At 63.6% G+C, this 19,345-nt stretch overlaps 5 protein-coding genes across 11 annotated transcripts; 4 read left to right on the forward strand and 1 right to left on the reverse strand.

Annotated features, from left to right (window-relative positions):
• Positions 1–31: 31 nt before the first annotated feature.
• NDOR1 (NADPH dependent diflavin oxidoreductase 1) lies at positions 32–8,779 on the forward strand. Of its 3 annotated transcripts, none has more exons than XM_036900767.2 (14): positions 32–272; positions 615–692; positions 4,388–4,485; positions 5,538–5,636; positions 5,713–5,814; positions 5,928–6,137; positions 6,305–6,426; positions 6,531–6,751; positions 6,855–6,962; positions 7,166–7,280; positions 7,398–7,535; positions 7,647–7,765; positions 7,837–7,931; positions 8,012–8,779. In XM_036900767.2, exons 1-14 carry the CDS (start codon positions 138–140, stop codon positions 8,154–8,156), a joined length of 1,785 nt encoding a protein of 594 aa, XP_036756662.2. In that variant the 5' UTR covers positions 32–137; the 3' UTR covers positions 8,157–8,779. The 3 variants fall into 3 exon arrangements, with proteins under 3 accessions (XP_036756662.2, XP_036756661.2, XP_036756664.2); XM_036900766.2 differs by having other exon boundaries at positions 35–272; positions 7,398–7,544; XM_036900769.2 differs by having other exon boundaries at positions 82–272; positions 664–692; positions 7,398–7,544.
• LOC130683136 (uncharacterized) lies at positions 8,460–10,810 on the forward strand. The gene is made up of 4 exons (XM_057499424.1): positions 8,460–8,522; positions 8,879–8,987; positions 9,035–9,207; positions 9,399–10,810. Exons 1-4 carry the CDS (start codon positions 8,460–8,462, stop codon positions 10,245–10,247), a joined length of 1,194 nt encoding a protein of 397 aa, XP_057355407.1. The 3' UTR covers positions 10,248–10,810.
• Positions 10,811–11,238: 428 nt separating this feature from the next.
• Positions 11,239–14,492, reverse strand: RNF208 (ring finger protein 208). Of its 2 annotated transcripts, XM_036900880.2 has the most exons (3): positions 12,923–14,492; positions 12,486–12,715; positions 11,239–12,105 (listed from the first exon to the last, which is right to left on the reverse strand). In XM_036900880.2, exon 3 carries the CDS (start codon positions 12,103–12,105, stop codon positions 11,395–11,397), a length of 711 nt encoding a protein of 236 aa, XP_036756775.1. In that variant the 5' UTR covers positions 12,486–12,715; positions 12,923–14,492; the 3' UTR covers positions 11,239–11,394. The 2 variants fall into 2 exon arrangements, with proteins under 2 accessions (XP_036756775.1, XP_036756774.1); XM_036900879.2 differs by having other exon boundaries at positions 11,239–12,715.
• A 1,568-nt stretch (positions 14,493–16,060) lies between these two features.
• Positions 16,061–16,654, forward strand: CYSRT1 (cysteine rich tail 1). The gene has a single exon (XM_057499323.1). It carries the CDS (start codon positions 16,061–16,063, stop codon positions 16,412–16,414), a length of 354 nt encoding a protein of 117 aa, XP_057355306.1. The 3' UTR covers positions 16,415–16,654.
• Positions 16,597–19,300, forward strand: RNF224 (ring finger protein 224). 4 transcript variants are annotated; one of them, XM_057499321.1, is made up of 3 exons: positions 16,597–16,733; positions 16,883–17,040; positions 18,643–19,300. In XM_057499321.1, exon 3 carries the CDS (start codon positions 18,644–18,646, stop codon positions 19,112–19,114), a length of 471 nt encoding a protein of 156 aa, XP_057355304.1. In that variant the 5' UTR covers positions 16,597–16,733; positions 16,883–17,040; position 18,643; the 3' UTR covers positions 19,115–19,300. The 4 variants fall into 4 exon arrangements, with proteins under 4 accessions (XP_057355304.1, XP_057355303.1, XP_057355302.1 ...); XM_057499320.1 differs by having other exon boundaries at positions 16,664–16,795; XM_057499319.1 differs by lacking the exons at positions 16,597–16,733; positions 16,883–17,040 and adding exons at positions 17,189–18,042; positions 18,167–18,357.
• The last annotated feature ends 45 nt before the right edge of the window (positions 19,301–19,345 follow it).

Here is a 19,345-nt window from a genome sequence, read left to right on the forward strand (position 1 = left end):
CCCTCCGGGCGCGGCCCAATAGCGTCACTTCCGGCAGAGGCCGGAAGTCGAAAGTCGAGCCGGTCCGGCCGTCGGGGCTCACGGGAGCTGCTGGCTGGTCCCGCAGCTGCGTGCGGTGGAACCCAGGGCGCGCCGCGATGCCGAGCCCGCGGCTTTTGGTGCTCTTCGGCAGCCAGACCGGCACGGCCCAGGATGTGTCGGAGAGGCTGGGCCGCGAGGCCCGGCGCCGGCGTCTTGGGTGCCGGGTGCAGGCCCTGGATTCCTACCCTGTGGTGAGGGCTCCCCAGGGCTCCGGCGGGGAGCCGAGCAGGCCTGGGGCGCCGGCCGCCAGAGCCCTGTACCCCAGAGCGCTGCGTTTTGTCTGAGAGTGGACCCTTCCGTTACGGCGGATGTACGGGACGGGAAAGCTTGGGAACAGCGGCTCAGCTGAGCAAATGGAGGAGGGGGCAAGGTGGGAGGGTGGAGCCTGTGAAAGGCGGGGCAGGCCGGCCGCCTGCTAGTGTTCACTGAGTCTCTGCGTCCTGGCACCCTGAGTGAAGGAGAGGACGCCAGGCTGCGGAGAGGATGCCTGGTCGTTACAGCCAGAGGTCTTACACGTGTGTCTTTTTGTTGAGGTGAATCTGATTAATGAGCCCCTGGTGATATTTGTTTGTGCAACTACAGGCCAAGGAGACCCCCCTGACAACATGAAGGTAAGGATGACCTGAAGGAGCTTTCTTTGCTCAGGAGCTCAGATCCCTGCCCTGCACCCTCACCCCATTTTCATTGTCTGAATAGTCCAAGAAGTGCAATAAGTAGTTGTCCTCCTGTATCTGCTGCACCTTAGCTGTGGGTTTGGGAGGTTATCTTTGGATGCATCTGAGGGCCCTGGTTGTCCTCCTTAATAAACTTTTCACAGGCCACCAAATAGCCTTCTTTTCCATTTTAACCTTGCATATTTTCTAGGGCTGTATATAAATCTGGTGTGGGTCTTGTGTGTATTTTAAAACTGACCTTCAGAGAACATTCTTCAATTCTTTCACCATCTTTTGAGCACACATCCTACTTCCAAGCATAATCTAGTACTGAGAAGCCAGCTGCGAACCCAGTAGCCACATGTCGACCCTCACAGAGCTCTCCATGTGGTATAAGCAACAAGTTCAATGGGAAGTTACAGTGCCAGATGTTACAGAAGCATGAATAAAAGAGTTCTCTGCCTGAACCTGGGGGCTCAGGGAGAGCTCTCAGGAGAAAAAGAGTATGGACTAAGTCCTCAGGGATAAGTGGGGGCTGGCAAGGCACCAAGAAAGAGGGAGCAGCCTGTGCAGAGAAGACAAAGAGCTCCACCTCTGGGAAGAACAGAGAACAGTTCAGGATGGCAGAGCCGAGGAGTGTTTCGGAGTGGGAAGCGAGACAGGAGCCCAGGCCCAGCCCCAGAGAGCTGAGCAGCCACAGTAGGCAGGTAGACTTGGAGTGAGGGACCCTGGGGACACGGGACATGGCAAAACTCATATTCTGGCAAAACCGGCACTTGTCTGCAGGGGGACAAGCTGTAGGGGAATAAGAACAACCCTGGGAGTGGCACAGTACAGGCAAGAGACTGGCAGCCTGAGCCAGGGTAGTGGCAGAGTGGAGAAAGGAGAACCCATTACAGAGAAGTTAAGAAGTAAAATCAGCAGGACACGGGATCAGGCGGATCTCAAATACAGGAAGGCAGGTGAAATCGAGACAGGAGAGATGGGGAGTGCAAGGTGCTGGAAGGTTGATGTGCTCAGAGAGGGATCTGGGTAGATGTTGGAGTGGCCAAAATTGGAAGGCGTGTGAAAGGAAGCTTCTCCCTCCCAGGACAGGCCACCCTGAACACTAAGGGCATGGTAGGTGGAAAGAAACCCGCAGGGGGGCAGGAACATGGCTCCAGAAGCAAGAAGAGGGAGTGCATGGTCTCCAAGGTCAAGGTCAGGGAGGTGACTATTCAAGAACAAGGTCTGCAGAGCCACAAGATGTGAAGTAAGGTCAGGCCTGAGAGGCATCAGTGGGATTTGTTTTTAGAGTGACCTCGGTGAGAGCAGTTTCAGGAGCCCACTGGGAGAAAGGGATCACAGGGTCATGAGAATCAGCGAGTGAGTGTGAGTGGAGAGAATGTTTAAGAGCATCTGTACATTATAAACAATTCAGAAAAGATTCTGGCTGTGAATGGGGTGAGGGGTTAAAAAGAAGTTATTTAAGGTAGGAGAGACTTGGGCCTATTCCCATGCTGGTGGGGAAAAAGGCTGAAGCCTAAAGGGCAGGATGATGTGGGGGACCCAGGGAGCAGCACCCCAGCACAGGTTGGGGGGGTATTTCCTTGGATAGGAAGGGGGACAGGAGAGAAAATGAGTCCAAGGGCGTCAAAGGCAGGAGATGAATGGTGGATGCCGAAGACATGGGGCATGTGGGGCGGGGGGGGGCACAAAGAGTTCTATCAGTGCAGCTGGGCTGGGAGGTCAGGACAGGGGTGCAGACTCAAAGTCAGAAGCCAGCAGCATGAAGGGATGAAGGTGAATAAGAGTGCAGAGAGGGATACCCACCATGGAGATGGGGGTCCTTTCCCAGCACAGCAGGGACTAGAGGCTTCTTTGAGAGGCCACAGACTGGGGTCATGGAGGCTGGGCAGAGCTCAGTGACCAGCTGGATGCCAAACAGGAAGATGCTGGCCTCGCGGCAGTCCTTTGAGAACACCCATCAGACACAGTCTGAGGCAGTGGATGGGAGGAGCGCTCGTGGAAGCCAAGCGACCCCAGTCGAAGGCCTGGCAGCTGGGCCCCTGCCCCGTCTCCTGGCTGTGAAACCCGTCAAGTGGCAGGCCTGAACTCACAGTTTTCTGCCAGCTGCTTAAGCACAAGTAGACCACAAAACAGCCCCGACCTTGGGAAGACCCCAGTGGGGGAGACCAAGGGAAACACCAGCAGGAGCTGGGGGCGCAGAGGCAGAGCAGCCCCCAGGGGCTCAGCAGCAGCAGGGCGAGAGCACGGACCAGGGCAGAGCTGGAGGCTGCAGCGACACTCTCTGAACTGGCCTCAGAGAAAATTTCAAAGACCAGAAGATAGAATCGAGAGATTCCTCCCAAAAAGTGTAATAAAACATGAGACAGGAAACAGAGACCAGAATTCTAAGAGCATTCCAGTAGCCTCAGAAAGGGGGCAAAAAAAATTAACAGGTGGGAGGAAATTAGCAAAATGTCTCAGAACCAAAGGACAGGTCTTCGGCCTGAGCGTTCACTGTGTGTCCGGGAAGGGCCTGCCGTGAATGAAGAGGCTCCGTGGAGGCACGTCGTCATGCGCTTCAGGTCTTGAGAACAGCATGCCCAGGTGGCTGGTAAGGTACAGAGCAAGCTTAGAGGGACACCAGGCCATCTTTGAGCAGTCTCAGGTCCTTAGGGACGATTTCGGTGTGCCTGCCACTCTGACAATGTGAGAGCGACATCAGGGCATTCGAAGACGAAGTCATGAGAATGGGGTCATCACCAAGCCTTTCCCAGGAAACGCCCTGGAGAGATTTCTCTACAGGCTTCAGGAAACAAGTCTTTAAGCACAGGTGTGCAGGGGAGGTCTCAGGGCAGAACGGGTGTGGTCCCCAGCAGTGGCTGGTGCAGCAAAGTCCTTGAGAAGGCCAGGGGTGGTCCAGGGCCAGTGGGCAAAGCTGGCCAGGGCCCTGGAGGTATGAGTCAGAAGGGAGGTGGGGGCACCAGGAGAAGTCACGTAAGCCTGGAAGGGCATGTAATGGGCCAGTGGGTGGCCAGTGACGTGGAGGTGAGGGGACTGAGGTGTTGGTCCTTAGCCCCCACACAGGGTCAGGCAGAAGCCGTGGAGCTGGGGAGCAGGTGCAACTCAGGGCCCAGGGTAGGAGAGAATTCCGCTGGTGGGGTGAAACTAGGGCCACAGAGGGGCCAGGCCTGACCACTCAGCCCAGAGGCCCAAGCCCATGGCACAGGACTGTGAACTGAGGGGCCTTCAGGACATGGGACTTGGTACGAGGCAGGAGATGCCATCCTCAGAGACATCCAAGTAGGAGCAGGCGCTGCCTCCAGCCTGGAGAGCTGGGGGGTGGGCCAGCAGTGGCCACCTCCTGTGAGGGTCCTCCCTGGTGAGGGTCCCCACTGGGCTGCCCCCACTGTGAGGAGCCATAGAGCCCTCTGCCCAGGGAAGGGGTGGTGCCTGACATAGTGGTGGCTTTGAGGATACTTTCTTGGATGATTTTCTGCCTATTCCATAATTCATGCCATGGTGATAGAGGAAAAAGTCTTGTCGTTTTCATAACAAAGCTCTTAAGGAGGAGAGTGAGGTCCTGGGAAGGTCCGGGACACAGGCCCCCTCCCAACCCCACTCCGGGGCCCTGGTGGGGCCTCCATCTTGGTTTCTTCTGGTCACAGGATTTCTGGAGGTTCATATTCCGGAAGCACCTGCCTTCAACCTCCCTCTGTCAGGTGGACTTTGCTGTCCTGGGCCTCGGGGACTCCTCTTACGCCAAGTAAGTAGAGGTGGGCAGGGACTGTCCTTTTGGGCCAGTGCAAGTGTCCTGGTGGAGGAACAGGTGACCGAGCTCCCAAGGCCCCTGCCAGAGGTGGGGCCGCCGTCCTGGTCATGTGTCCTGGTCCCACGGACGCTCCCCAGTGGGCACCTCGGCCACAGCCCTGGGGCTTGATGGGTGGGCAGGGCACTGGGGGGGGACCGGGGGTACGCTGGGCTCAGGGGCAAGCCCTAGGGGTTCTCCATAGCGGGAGGAGGTGTCTGAAGCGGGACATCTGGAGTCAGCCATCTGCGGCTGCCCTGAGACAAGACATTCATGCCAACATGTGACTTGGGGCAGCAGAGGCCCACCAGCTCTTTCCCTGCTTTTATCAAAACGTGTATGTGAGACGTTTGGACTTATAGAGAACAGCACAGCGGGCCTGGGCAGCAGGCGCCGAAGAGCCACCCCAGCCCGCCGCTTCCCAGGGCATGGCAGGGAGCCTCGCGTTACCTCCTTAGGACATTTTCACCACGTCAGTGTCCCAAGCAGAACTGTATTGCTTTGCCTCATTTCCCAAGGAAGCACTGAAGGGTCTGTGTTCAAGGGCATGCACAGCATTAAGTCACTGAACACTGAAGCCCCACGCTGTGCAGCACGGGCTGGGGGAGGGTTTGTGGGGTACGGACACCCCCAAAACTGGACACTGCAGAAGGAGGCCCTCGATCGCTGAGGTGGAAAGTGCAGAAAGTGGGTGGCAGTGTTCCATTCATATGCTGGGGGATTGTTCTGTGCATAACATAGGCATTTGCTCACGTCTGCTCAAGGTGGGTGGGAGCCCCAACTGCCTACAGCGTCGCGGGGAGGAGCTGGCAGTGAGAACAAAACGCCCTGGAAGACACGGACCCTCCGGCACCAGGGGTCCAGGACCAACTGCATGGCAGGTCCCCATGCTTCACAGGCTCGTTCGGGCTGGCAAGCTGTGCCCTCTGCCCTGACCAGCTGGCCACTGGCCCTCATCATCACCAGTCCAGGGCTGGCACCAGTCCAAGCTTCACTCTCTATCCCCGTAGGTTCAATTTCGTGGCCAAGAAGCTGCACCGACGGCTGCTGCAGCTTGGGGGCAGCGCCCTCCTGCCTGTGTGCCTCGGTGATGACCAGCATGAGCTAGGGTGAGTGGGGGGGGCCTCCTGCAGGGCCCAGTGTAGCAGGCTCCCCTAGACCAGTGTGCACGTGCTCTCTCTCCAGGCCGGATGCCGCCATTGACCCCTGGTTGCGCGACCTGTGGGAGAAGGTGCTGGGGCTGTACCCTGTGCCCCTCGACCTTGGCACAATTCCCCCCGGAGTCCTGTGAGTGTGGGCCTGAGCTCAGCACCCACAGGTGCAGGGGACCCCTCCTGGCCGTGGGAACTCCCTCAGGCCATCCTCCAGGCCGAGGCCTGACCATCACGGCCTCTCCACAGTTTGCCCTCCAGGTTTGCCCTGCAGTTCCTTCCAGAGGCCCCCAGGAAGTGCCCTGAGGAGCAGCAATCAGCTGGGACAGACCCTCAGGGTCCCCCTTCAGAACTGCTGCCCTTCTTGGCACCCATGGTGACCAACCAGAGGATCACTGGCCCCTCTCACTTCCAGGACGTTCGACTCATCGAGTTTGACATCACAGGCTCTGGAATGAGGTGAGGGACCCAGAACACCCAGCAGGACCTGGCCGTTCGGGGTGGGGAGGGGGTCTTGGTCTGGGGTTCAGCAGGTCCTCTCCCAAAGCTGGGGAGCAAGCACTCAGGGGGTCCCCCTCCCAAGCCAGCCCTGTCCTTCCCACACTGCGTGCTGGCCTTGCACGCAGCTTTGTAGCTGGTGACGTGGTGCTGATCCAGCCCAAGAACTCGGCCGGCCACGTCCAGCAGTTCTGCCAGGCACTGGGCCTGGACCCAGATCGGTGCTTCACACTGCTGCCTCAGGAGCTAGGTGAGCCGCGGGCACGGGGCCCCAGTGGCCACCCTTGCTCTGCCCTTGCCAGGGTCCCCTACCCCACACCCCCAGCCGCCATGGTCTGCTGCTCCCTGTTGCAGGTGTGACCTGCCCTGAGCGGCTGCCCCAGCCCTGCTCTGTGCAGCACCTCGTGTCCCGGTATTTGGACATCACCAGGGTGCCCCGCCGCTCCTTCTTTGAGCTCCTGGCCTGTCTCTCCCCCCACGAGCTGGAGCGGGAGAAGCTGCTGGAATTCAGTTCTGCCGAAGGCCAGGAGGCGCTGCATGACTACTGCAACCGGCCCCGCAGGACGGTCCTGGAGGTGTGTGTGGGTGGCCTGGCGGGTGGGCGGCAGCCTGGGGCTCTGTGCCCCAGCCACACCTGCCAGTGCCGGCCTTAGTCCTCCCAAGGTTGTCTCTACCCAGGTGCTGTGCGACTTCCCACACACAGCTAGAGCCATCCCTGCAGACTACCTGTTGGACCTCATCCCCCCGATCCGGCCACGGGCCTTCTCCATCGCATCTTCTCTGCTGGTGAGGGCCCGGTGGATGGAGCCAGCTGTGGTCAGGGATCCCGGGCAGGGAAGTGGGGTCTGGCAGGTGGGTAGGGGCTGCCCCATGACCCTCCCTGTCTGTCCCACACCCAGGACCGCTTCTGGGTTAAGTGGGTGGGACAGGAAGCCAGGGTGGCAAAGGGTAGCCCAGGAGGGTAGGGCACCCACTGTCCTGTCCCTCAGGCTCATCCCTCGAGACTGCAGATCCTTGTGGCCGTGGTACAGTACCAGACACGCCTCAAGGAGCCACGCAGGGGCCTCTGCTCCTCCTGGCTGGCATCTCTGGACCCTGGGCAAGGTGAGGTGGGGGAGGGTCTTTGCCCAGGGCCCACACTCCGATATGTACCACGGCCAGTCCTGGGCCAGGGCCGGGTCCTCCCAACCTCCTCCTCCTGCCCCCTCCCTCCTGTAATAGGACCTGTCCGGGTGCCCCTGTGGGTGCGGCCTGGGGGCCTGACGTTCCCAGAGACACAGGACACACCCGTGATCATGGTGGGACCTGGCACTGGCGTGGCCCCCTTCAGAGCTGCTGTCCAGGAGCGAGTGGCCCAGGGTCAGACCAGTGAGCACATGGGGTCCAGGGCAGGGTGGTGGCCAAGGCTGGCTGGGCTGAGCCTCATGGGCTGAGGCCAAGCTTGAGGCCACCCTGTGTTTGTTTGCCCAGGAAATGTTCTGTTCTTCGGCTGCCGCCAGCGGGACCAGGACTTCTACTGGGAGGCTGAGTGGAAGGGGCTGGAGGAGAGGGGCTGCCTGACTCTCCTCACGGCCTTCTCCCGGGAGCAGGTGGGCTGAGCGGGCAGGAGGGAGGTGGCAGGGGTGGGGCACGGCCTCATGCCTGCCCCCCTGCCCTGCAGGAGCAGAAGGTGTATGTGCAGCACCGGCTCCGGGAGCTTGGGCCACTGGTGTGGGAGCTGCTGGACCGCCAGGGTGCCCACTTCTACCTGGCAGGGTGAGCCTGGGCAGGGGTTGGGGCAGGAACCACCCTCTGGGGCCCAGCCCCACTGAGCTCCCTGTGGCCTGTCCCTCTAGCAATGCCCAGCGCATGCCAGCGGATGTGTCAGACGCTCTGGTGTCCATCTTCCAGGAGGAGGGCGGGCTTTCCAGCTCCGACGCAGCCGCCCTCCTTGCCAGGCTCCAGCAGGCTCTGCGTTTCCAGACTGAGACGTGGGCCTGAGGATCCGTCCTGCCAGCCGGTCACTCTGACCACTGCCCTCTGAGGGGCCAATGCCCCTTCCTCCCCTCCCTGTCTCACCCCAGGCAGGAGGATGGCCAGCTGCCCTGCACAGCTGCATTCCAGTCGCCGCAGCCCACGCTCAGTGCTGACGATGCCCATCCACCACCCCACCCCACCCACAACCAGGCTTCTGCTTCTGCTGGCCTTTCCCTGCTGGCCCTGACTTGGGTCTTAGTCAGGGTGGTGACCTGGGCTGCCCCACCCTGTGCAGGCACGGTGACCCAGGAAGGCACTGGCAGCCTGATGGGCTTCAGCGGCCCCCAGACAGTTTCCAAACAGTTTAAGCACTTGGGTAGACGGGGCCTGGTAGCTCTTCAAGGTGGTGCAGAGCCCCTGGGAGGGCCAAATGCCTCATTCTCTGCCCTGGGGAACGTCAGGTGCACAGTCACCCTCTGCCACATCTCTGTGCCATGCTCCCAGTGCCCGCTGGCATCTTAGGGCACCACCAGGCCCAGGCCAGGGCTAAAATGCAGCGAGGACCCTGCAGAGCAGGAGACCCAGCCTCGCACACCTTTCTCGCATGTGTCCAGGAAGCCTTAGCAATAAATTCCGGGGCCCAGCTGGCTGCTCTGCCTGCTCGTCCTCGTGCCTCTGGTGGGAAGTGGGCCCGTCGCTGGTCTGAGTGGTGGTGGTGCCCATAGTGGGCACATGTGTCCTGCCAGCTTTGCTGCAACACTCTGGTGTCCGACTCGAACGTGGTGGGTGCCAGCCGTTTGTCCACCTCGTTCAGCCAGCATGGGGGCAGCTTGGAGCGGGACCTGGAAAGGAAGGGTGTGGGGAGGTGTGGGCAGGCGGGTACGGACCGTCCCCCTTCCCAGCCCCTGGAGCTGCCGTCCGCACGGGACTGGACGGAGGAGGCGTGGCACGGGAGGGCGGGGCAGGTGGCGCCCCGCCCCTGGGAGGGGCCTTCAGCGCCCAGGAGTTGGAGTTGGAGTCAGAAAGGCTGCCCTTCCCACACCACTGCCGCCCAGAGTCTGCAGTCCGGCTACGGGTCAGACGTTGACGGGGTTCACTGTGGCTTTGGCGGGCCGGGGTAGGGGGGACTGGCAAGCGTGGGCCCAGGAGCCACCTGGAATCAGCACGGGTGTTGGGGCCCAAGCAAAGTTTACTTTTCGTGAGGACGGAGCTGGGAGGAGGCTACAGCTGCTGCCAGGTCAGTGCCAGACCCGATCCCGGGCCTAGAGGGCCACAGAACCTTCACAGCACCCCCACCCCGTGGCCGCCCTGGGGTCCCAGCCCACCCACTCTGACTCCTGCCCCAGGGCCCCTACTCATGGCCCCAGTAACCTAAGCTCTGGCCGTGCCAGCCCACCTTCGGCCCCCCTGGGCCCTGCGCACCTAGGCCCCCTGTTCCAAGAGCCAGCAGATGAAGGGTTGGACAGCAGGGCCCGTGGGGACCCCCACGGTGCCAGGACTCTGGACAGCGAGCCCCTGCTCTGGGCCACGGCCACAGCCTGCCCCTGGGCCGGGCCAGCAGCGGCAGGCGAGCAGGAGGAGGAGGAGTGCCCCATCTGCACTGAGCCCTACGGGCCGGGCAGGCACCGCCTGGCCCTGCTGAACTGTGGCCACGGCCTGTGTGTGGGCTGCCTGCACCAGCTTCTGGGCGCTGCCCCCAGCACCGACCTGGGCCGAGTGCGCTGCCCGCTGTGCCGCCAGAAAACGCCTGTGCTCGAGTGGGAGATCTGCCAGCTGCAGGAGGAGCTGTTGCAGGCCGACGGGCCCCAGCGTCCCCCACCCCCTGCACCCCCTACACCGCTCCGCCAGGGCTCTGGGCCCTGGGCCTCCCTGGAACACCGCTACCAGCTGCGCTTCCTGGCGGGGCCCGTGGGCGGCCAGGGCTGCCTGCCCTTCCTGCCCTGCCCGCCCTGCCTGGGCGCCTGGCTCTGGGCCCTGAGGGAGCGGGGGCCCTGCGCCCACCGCCTGGCCCTGCTGGGCCTCCTGGCCCTCGAGCTGCTGGGCCTGCTGCTCATCTTCATGCCACTCATGCTGCTCGGGCTGCTCTTCATGCTGCTGGACCGCTCTGGCCGCTGAACAGGGCCTGTTGCATCTGAACCACCGGGCCTGGGAGCACCCAGCCACCAGGAGACCAGGAGGCCCAGAATGGCCACGTCCAGAGCCTTGGTGCCATGGGGCCTTGGGAGCACCTCACCCTGAGGTCTGATGAGCAGGCTAAAAAACCCAAGGTTGTCCAGGGCACTAGCCTTCAATCAAGACCCAAACTGGGGCCAGGGCTACCCGACCTGCCTGTGTTCCAGATAAGGACCAGTGTGTGTTCCCTGAAGGGCAGGGCAGCCAAGGGGAAGGGCCCCTGCTGAGCAAGCCCGGTCCACAAAGGGCCTCCTCACCCCAGGGTCCTCAGCAGTGGGGAGGCCAACATGTGCCCCTGAGCTGCCAGGGACAAGGACCCAGCCAGGCCTTGGAGAAGAATGCCTAGCTGAAGCCCGATTGCCCCGCAGCCTCACGGTGCCCAGCCGGGGCCTTATCTGAAGGACAGACACGGTCACAGCACCACCTCCCAGGCCTGTTGGTGACATGCTGAGTGCTGTGCCTGGCACAGAAAAGGCTCTCAATAAACAGCAGCTGCTGAAACTGTTGTTATGGTGTTGTCACCTCTACCCCTTCTTCCCCAACCCAGGAGGCCCTGAGTCCTTGTATCTGACCATGATCTCAGCCAGCTTGTGCCCCAGCTCCAGCTCCAACGGGCCTACCAGGAGCCAGATACACTGAACTGTCCCCCCCCCACTGGCTCCCATGTCCAGCAGCCAGTGCAGAAGATACATCCTCCCAGTGCCCAGCTCAGCCCATTAGTCCCGCGAAGTGCACACAGGCAGCTGGCTCTGCATGAATGTGTGGGCATTCACCTGCGCGCACACGCACACACACACACCACCACCACCACCACCCCTGTTGGGCCCAGCCCTCCTGAGCACCATGCCTGGCCCCCAGAGAGCAGAGCAAGCTGCTGGACCCTTCAGCCCTGGGCACAAGCCACAGTAGCAGGCTTCAGTCCAGGGAACACGGTGCAAACTTTGGCAAAGAGTTTTAATGGCAAAGTTGGCTGCAGTGACAATGCCACACGGTGGGGGCCAGAAGCTGTGGTGGGTGAGGGGTCAGCGGGCAACAGGTAGGGCCAGATCCCTGAAGAAGCGGCGAGCAAGGACCAGCAGGCGGGTGGGCACTACATGATGGAGCAGGCAGATAGCGGGTTCCTCACGTGGCAGGTGCACGCAGCCCCACAGTACTGCCGGAAGGTCTGGTAGCAGCTGCCCTCAGGCTCACCCCCCCACTGGCCACCAGATGGGGCAGTCAGGGCCTCGGGTGGCAGGCGGCTCAAGATGGACGTGTTGACGGCCAGCGCAGCCAGGCCGTAGTCAGTGAAGAGCACAGTCTCACGGCGGCAGGTGGGACAGGAGATGAACTTGTACTTGGGACAGGACTCGTAGAGGATCTGCAGGCACTGCTCGCACACAGAGTGCAGGCAGGACAGCACGCGTGGCCGCCGCTGGGTGACGTTGTACGTGTGCCCGCACGTGGGGCACTCCAGGGGCTCACCCACAGCTGGGGCTGCCGCCGTGGAGGCCCCCGAGGCAGCAGGGCCAGGCCGCATCACGTACTGATTTACGATGACCTCGTCCGCTGGTGCCACTCGGGGGAAGCCCAGCTCCGCGCTGCCCTTGCGGGGCCTCCGTGGCAGGGGTGGTGTGCGGGGTGCCCCTTCCAAGGCAGGCATGTCCCCCCCACATGCCTGGTTGACGATGATCTCCGTGTCTGAGGGCCACGCACGCTTGGGTGCCAGAGCAGGGGCAGGCCGAGGTGCAGGTGGGAAGCAGGGGGCAGCCGTTTGCAGCTCGGGGAACTTCTCAGGGTGGACAATCTTCATGGCCTCCATCTTGAGGATGACATGGGGGCCCTTCAGGCAGGACATGAGGAGGCCCGGCCAGCCACTGCCCGCCTCGGGCCCAGGGTCAGCCGGCATCCGGCTGTCTCCAGTCAGACTGGGTGTTCGGGTGGGTGGGGGCGTTGGGTGAAGCCGGGGGGGAGGAGAAGGGGCAGCATTCTGGTCCTGCCAGGCCTGGTGGGGACCCCGGCCGCCCCGTGGACTCCTGGGGGCGGCCGGTGAGACCTGGGGGGGCAGGGCCCCCCCCAGTGGCCACAGTGACTTCTCTGATCCAGTCCTGGGAGGAGGAGGAGGAAGGGGCGGGGGCGGGGGGCGGGGGCTGGGGGGTATGGGAGGCTGCGCTGGGCCGGAGGTCTGGCCTCGGGGCTCACCCAGGGTCTCTGGCTGCTGAGGCTGGCAAGGGAGCTGGGGGAGCGCTCCCCCTGCAGCCGAGGTCAGCAGTCCCCGGGCCGGGACATCCGGGCAGGCAGGGGCTAGGTGGGCCCCATGGCTCCAGGACAGGGCGCCGAGGGAAGGCAGCTAGGCTGAACCCTGGCTGCAAAAGGACGCGGGCCGCGGGCTCGGCGGCGGCGTCAGCGGAGAGGCCTGGACCAGGCCCAAGCTGCAGGTGAGAGACCGCGTGAGGGTAGCGCCCGGGCCCACCCTCGCCCCCACCCTGCCCCCACCATGCCCTGCACAAAAGACCCGGAGCCCGACCTCTGACCCTGACCCTCGCCGCACCCGGGACCCAGCCCCCTCCCAGCCCCGCCCCCAAGGCCCGACCCCAGCCCGGGTGGGAAGGGTGGCCGCCCCGCCCGCTCGCGCTCACCTGCCCCAGCCTGGCGTCCCCGGGCCGCGCGCGCCGCCGCCGCAGAGGTTGTCTCAAAGGCAGGCCCGGATGCAGTGCCCGCGCCTCTGCCCAGCGGCTGCGGCGGCGACCTCCGGTGATGGCGCGGCGCGGCGGCTCCCGAGGGCGCGGGGCGCTGGGCGCGGGGCTTGGCGCGGCGCGGCGCGACGGCAGGTGCGTGCGGAGCGTGGCGCGCTCTGCGGCGGAGGCGCGGGGACCGCAGTGCGCGCGGCGCCCGCCCGCGCCCGCAGCGCCACCCCCAGTCTGGGGACCCGCGCGGGGTCTGCGGGGCGGGGCCAGTCTCCCGGCCGCCCCTCGATCCGCCGCGGGCCTGGCGCCCGCTCCCGGGGTCGCCCTCTCTGCTCAGGCTGCGTGCGGGTCAGGACCCCCACGTCGCCGCTCCTCCAGTCCCCTCCATCCCTGTCCCTGCCTGGCTGACCCTGGGTCTTAGTCAAGCCCCCCGCCCCATTCTGGAAGGGAAACCCTGCCTTTTGCAGCCTGAGGCCTCACAATGCCACAGGGAGGGAAAGGAGGGGAGACCCAGAAAAGCTGGTTCCCAGGGTCCCACCCGGAGAGTCAGGATCTCTGCTGGTCCCTCGGCTGTGCCCAGTGGGAATGCCTCCCGACGTTTTCCACTCGCAGGTGCACCCAGGCATGCCGAGCAGTGTGACCCTAAGAGGACGAGCAGAGTTAGGCAAGCAGGTATCAGAGTGGAAGGAGGGAGGAGGTAGTTGGTTCCAAGGACAGAACTACGGGAGAGATGGGTGGGGTGAGGGGTATGCGGAAAGTCAAGCAGCTGGACGCACCACGGTGGAGTGGCCCACAGAGGACACCATAGGCACCTACCCACGGTGGGGTGGCCCCTTCTGGCAGCACGTCAGGTCAGCACGTGTCCCTTCCTCCTACAGTTGTGAGGTAACCTGACCCCACGGGGCCCAGAGGCTCAATTCCTTTGCGCTTCCTCCCTAGTCAAGGCTTCCCTGCTTTCCTGGGATACAGCCTCTGCCTGTGGGGAGCCCTCAGCTGAGAGGGAGGACGGTGGACATGCTGGCAACTACAGGGCAGGGGGCCAGGGCTGCAGGGGCCTCCAGAGTGCCACCCATTGACCTGCCACGGCCACCACATGGCATGCTGGCACTCCTGGGACCGGCACTGGACCCTGCGCCTGAGCCGGGACAGGCGCAGCCTCTTATGGCCACAGCCCTCTCTTTTGTGCAGGCCTAGCCCCAGAACCTCCAGGGCCGTGGAGACCAGAAGTCGGTGCTCCTGGTGAGGGAGCCCACGTGGGGATGCAGTCCCTGGCCCATGGGCCTGACTTTACTGCTCTGTGGGACCTCGGGCCCGCGTTCGGGCCTGTTTCCTCTGGGTGTGAGAGGTGTGCAAGTGCAGGGGCCCGGTGGAAGGGGCAGCGAGGGCCTGTGGGGCCCTGGAGTGAAGGTGGGGTCACTGAGGCAGCCCCGGCGGGAGGAGGTTTGGCTGGGGGTGCAGCCTTAGCCACCAGCTCCTCTCCTCTTCCCACCGACCCGTTGGGCGTGCACCCCGGCAGGCACCAGCCTCCAGGCCCCACCCCTTGCCCCGAGGCCCCGCCCACAGGGATGAAGTCCTGCCTCGTGCAAGTCCCCGCTTGGAGCCCGCGCTTCGTGAGCGCGGGGTCAGAGCTGGGGCGGCCCCAGCCGGGCCCTGGACCGTCCGAGGCCAGCCGACCCCGAACCTTGTCTTTAAGGAAACTTCCGAGCGCGGAGGCTTCTGGGGAATTAAGTTCCCACAGACCGCCCCCAGGCCTGCTCCGCGCAAGCGCCAGCCTCAGCCTCGCGGCAAGGGGCGGAGTCTAAGGGGGCGGTGGGCGGGGATACAGGCGCCTGCGCAGTGGGCCTGTGATGTCCGCCTCCCGGTTTCTCCCACATTAGGTGCTGCGTTGGTAGGACTCGTGTCCAGACAGGTCTGGCAGGCCCCACACAGGCCACCCCGGTCACCCCGGCTTTTGCGCCACGTCTGATTTGATCACGTCCTTCCTGGGAGGAACCTCGGGCGCCAAGGACTGGGGTTGGGTCTGGGTGGCCCAAGGGGAGCTCCCCAGCACCAGGCCCGGGCCCAATGGTCACATCCACCGTTACCCCGGCACAGCGACCCTGAGTGGCAGGCGCCACGTGCCGCCTTACAGATGAAGGTGGAGAGAGAGGGACTGGGGCCAAGGATGGGACGCTGAGGGGGTTTGTGGCCCCCAAGCCCACCAACCAGAGGCAAACTGCCGTCTCAGAAATTAGCTAGAAACGTCACTTTTGTATGAAGCCCATGTTATCAGCTGTAAGTTTTACCCGCAAAGGTGTGTAAATCAGTCATTTTTTTTTATCAGTTAAAAAAACGGAAAACCTCATAGTGATCTGTGCTCTCAAACACCTTGGACTCTGCCTGCCAGGCTGGAGCTGTGGGTCGCAGTGGGGACCTCTGCCCTCTGCCCTCTGCCTCTCAACAGGGCTTTGGGGCTGTGATGGCTGGTGCCCCAACCACCCTGACTGGGACCTGAGGGCCTGACCCCAGGCTCACCTCCTGTCCTCCTTGCTGGCCGACCGCAAGTCCTGGAGGGCACAGGATGTGCCCCAGATGCATAGAGGCTGAGTCACCCAGCCAGCAGGGCCCCTTGGGAACCCAGGCCATGGCTGCCACCCACCTGTAAAGGAAGGGTGGGCACCCACTGTCTTGAGAAGTTGAGGCCTCCTGGAATCTTATGAACCCCATCTTTGAGCCCCGCCCCATGGCTCCACCCGTCCCCAGGAGGGAAAAGGCCTGCCAGTCGCCCAGCTCACAGGCACTGGGACCTGGCCCACAGGACGAGAGGACAGCCCGCCGCCATCACTACTTCAGGTGGGTCCTGCGTAAAGGGGCTGCCCTGCCCTGGGGCTCCCCACCTCCCAGCTCCACCACAGGGCACTGCATGGCAGGAGGGTCGCTGGGGGACACTGGCCCTCCCAGCTCACCCCCCAAGCACACGCTCACAGACTTAGCACACTCTGGCACCTCCACAGCCAGGCTCTTCCTGGGGTGGGTGCTTCCCTGGGCTGCAGCCGCTCCCCTCCACCAAGCCACTGTTGTCTCCTCTGCCCACTGCTGCCAGGCCAGGCCATGGATCCCCATGAGATGGTCATCAAGAACCCGTACACCCATATCAGCATCCCCCGGGCTCACCTGCGGCCCGACCTGGGGCCCGGGGAGGCTCCCCGCTCAGAGCCACTGCCTCTGCCTGTGGGGCCCTGCACCCCAGAGCCCGTCTGCCTCCTGCAGCCCACTGATGAGCTCCCAGGGCCCAAGGGCACAGAGGGGGCCTGGCAGCGCCCGGAAGGGCTGGGCTGTGCCAGCCGGCCACCCATGGGGCGCGGGGATGACATCGCCCACCATTGCTGCTGCTGTCCGTGCTGTTCCTGCTGCCACTGTCCCCGCTTCTGCCGCTGTCACAACCGCTGCTGTGTCCTGTCCTAGCCCAGCCCAGGGCCCCGCTCCAGCGGCCACCCAAGTGTCTGGACACTAGGGGTGGCTTCTGGGCCACATATGGGTGTTGCCACTTCCCACCGGGCGGGGCACCTACCCACCAAGCCGACAGCTCAGCTGGGGCCCCAAGCAAGAGCCCTGGGCCGGGGCCATGATAGCAGCCCCAGGGACGCCCTTGACCACCTCCCTCAAGGCCCAGGACCCAGGCAATAAAGCGGAGCAAACTTTGTGCAGGCGACTCCTCTCCTTTGCTGCTGTGCCCTTAGGAGGGGCCCAGGCTGGACAGCACCACTGGCCCAGCATCTGTGGGGTAGGGACCTGGGAGTAGGGACGTCACTGCCTCCCGACAGTAACCTGCACTGCAGGACTCAGGTCTGTCCAGTGGCGGGACAGGAGGGGCAGGAGTGGGTCCCAGCTGGCCCGCCCAGGCCTGGGTTCGAGCTGCCCTGTGTTCCCTAGGGCCGAGGGCAAGCCTGGGAGACCTGTCAGCCTGTGAGTCAGACAGCCGCAGGGTGCTGAGCATGGACCCAGGGCCGAGCTGAGGAGGGCCTCTGGGAGGAGGGCCTGGCACTGGCAGGTTTCTGGGAGTAGGTGCCAGGACTGAGTCCTGCCCACCCGTGAGTCACCACCCTACCTCAGCTGGGGCATTTTTCTGGTTTCTCATGAAGCATCCCATTCCTGAACATCTGCTGTGTGGTGCCCAGGCCTTGCTGCTCTCTTGCTGTCCTGCCTCTGGGGCCTGGGTGCCCAGGAGAGGTGGCAGAGAAGATACTGGGCCCAGAGAGCACCCAGAGACTGCGGTCTGTCTGGGCAGCACAGCACACCAGGTTGGGGCGTGCAGGGAACCGAGCTCTGGGAGGCCCCACTGCTGGGGTGAGGCTGGATGCCAGAGTGGGGAGTGAGCAGTGAGACAGCGCTGGGCACCCTCACATTTCCGGGGCCGGGCAGAAGTAGCCAGAGGAGGAAGTTGAGCTGGCTTCACAGGACAGACGGGTCCTCGTGCTGCTCCAGCCCTGACCCTCGGTGGCGGCCACCCAGCAGGACAGGTCTCTGAGCATGAGAGTACGTGTCATTGGCCTGACGGAGCCGGGACTCGGGTGTGCCAGGCTCCTGGCCCCTGCCCCATGGTCAGCCCCATCCCAAGCCAGCCACAGAAACCCATCTGACCAGTCAGGAAGGCTGTGGACAGCCAAGGCAGTAGGAGGAAGGAGGGGGCCCCCTGCCTGTGGCTCCCTGCCAGGTGGGTGGTGAAGTTACGGGGGTCCTGACCCTCCTCAACATACCCCGTCATCCAATACCTGTTGTCCCAGTCACTGGGTTGACCCTGGGGCTAGGAGCAGATGCCAGGGGAAGGTATCTGAGACTGGCCACAGAGCCCTGTGCCTCAGCAGGTGGTCGCTGTGTGTGCCTGAGGCCTCCTTGGGGCCTTTTGGGACTGGCTGTGGCCCGAGGATAGAAACACACCAACTCAAACCAGGCAGGGACAAGACACTTGGACACACATACTGTAACTGAGCTACAGAGCAGAGCCCTCAGGACTACAGGCTGGTGCAGGTCCTGGCAGGCTTCCTGGAGGAGGTGATACTCAAACTGACATCTGAAGAATGGGCATCAGCCAGGTCAAGGCCAGAAAGTTTTCCCAGTGGAGCGGGGGATAGGAAAGAGGTGTGGGGTGGGGGCCGGCCTGGGTATGGAGTGGGGGGTGGGGCAGAGTGGGGGACGCCTTATCTTCCTCCAAGTTAGTATGCTGGTGGATCCAGTTGCAAGCCCTTTGTGGCTGAAAGGGGAGCCCACGCCTGCACAGCCACCACCTGCCTCCCTGCTGACTCGTCCGTGCTTGGCCAGTAACGCGAGCCCCAGGGGGGGAGCTGCAGGGTCCTCTGGGTCCACCCCGACCCCGGCCACCTGCTAACCAGGCATAGCCAACGATGCAGGTAAGAGAGAACTGGGGTTCAGGCAAGTGCAGGTGTGGGTGCACAGGGGCCACAGGGAGGGCCCAAACATCAGGACAGGGTGCTGCCCAGCGGGCAACCACAAGAACCTAGGCTGGGCCCAGACATTGGTGTCTACAGGCCACTGGCCACCACCCACTCTCCCAGCTCTGCAGAGGCCTGGGTTCCTGTCCTCCAGGTAGGCTTCCAGTTCTGGGGTCCCAACAGTAGAGCACAGCTACAGAGGTGGGCAGGGTGGGCTTGAGCTCCCCTGCACGCCTCCCCCAGGATGCTGCAGCCAGAAGGATCCCAGGCTGCCGAGCCGGGGACAGCTGCTGGGACCCGGCAGGGTGACTGCATCATCTGCTACTCGACCTATGACCTTACCGGACACCTGCCACGCCGCCTCTACTGCGGCCACACCTTCTGCCAGGCGTGTGTACGCCAGCTGGACACGCCGGCCCATGAGCAGCGCTGGATCCCCTGCCCTCAGTGCCGCCAGAGCACACCCACGCCCCGTGGGGGGGTGGCCATGCTGGACCTCGACCTGGCCACCTTCCTGGCGATCAAAGCCAAGCGGGAGCCGTCTCGAACAGAGCCCCAGCCCCCTGCCCCCCTCAAAGGCAGCGCAGCCATCACTCAGCAGCCGGCTGGGCTCTGCCCCAGCTTGGGACCCCAGCCCCACTTTCCCCAGCCCAGATGCTGCTGCTGGAGCTGCGGCCCCCTCTGCTGGGGCCCCCCAGGCAGCCCTGAGGTCTGAGCTCTGGCCGCTGCCACTCTCGGCAGGGAGCTGCTGCCTGTGGCAGGCGTGCTTCAGAACTTTGCTGGCAGGACAGCCTGCCTGGGACAGGCTGGGCACAGCAAACTGGGGGCTTCCCCTTGTGGATCCCCACTGGCCACAGCCTGAAGTCGGCGGCTTTGCTCACAGTACAGTGAGACTGTTGGATGCCGGTGCCTTCCCTCCTTGCCTGGCCGGGATTTCCAGGCCCTG

This window comes from Manis pentadactyla, chromosome 3 (assembly GCF_030020395.1).
Source record: "Manis pentadactyla isolate mManPen7 chromosome 3, mManPen7.hap1, whole genome shotgun sequence".
Lineage (NCBI taxonomy): Eukaryota > Metazoa > Chordata > Mammalia > Pholidota > Manidae > Manis > Manis pentadactyla.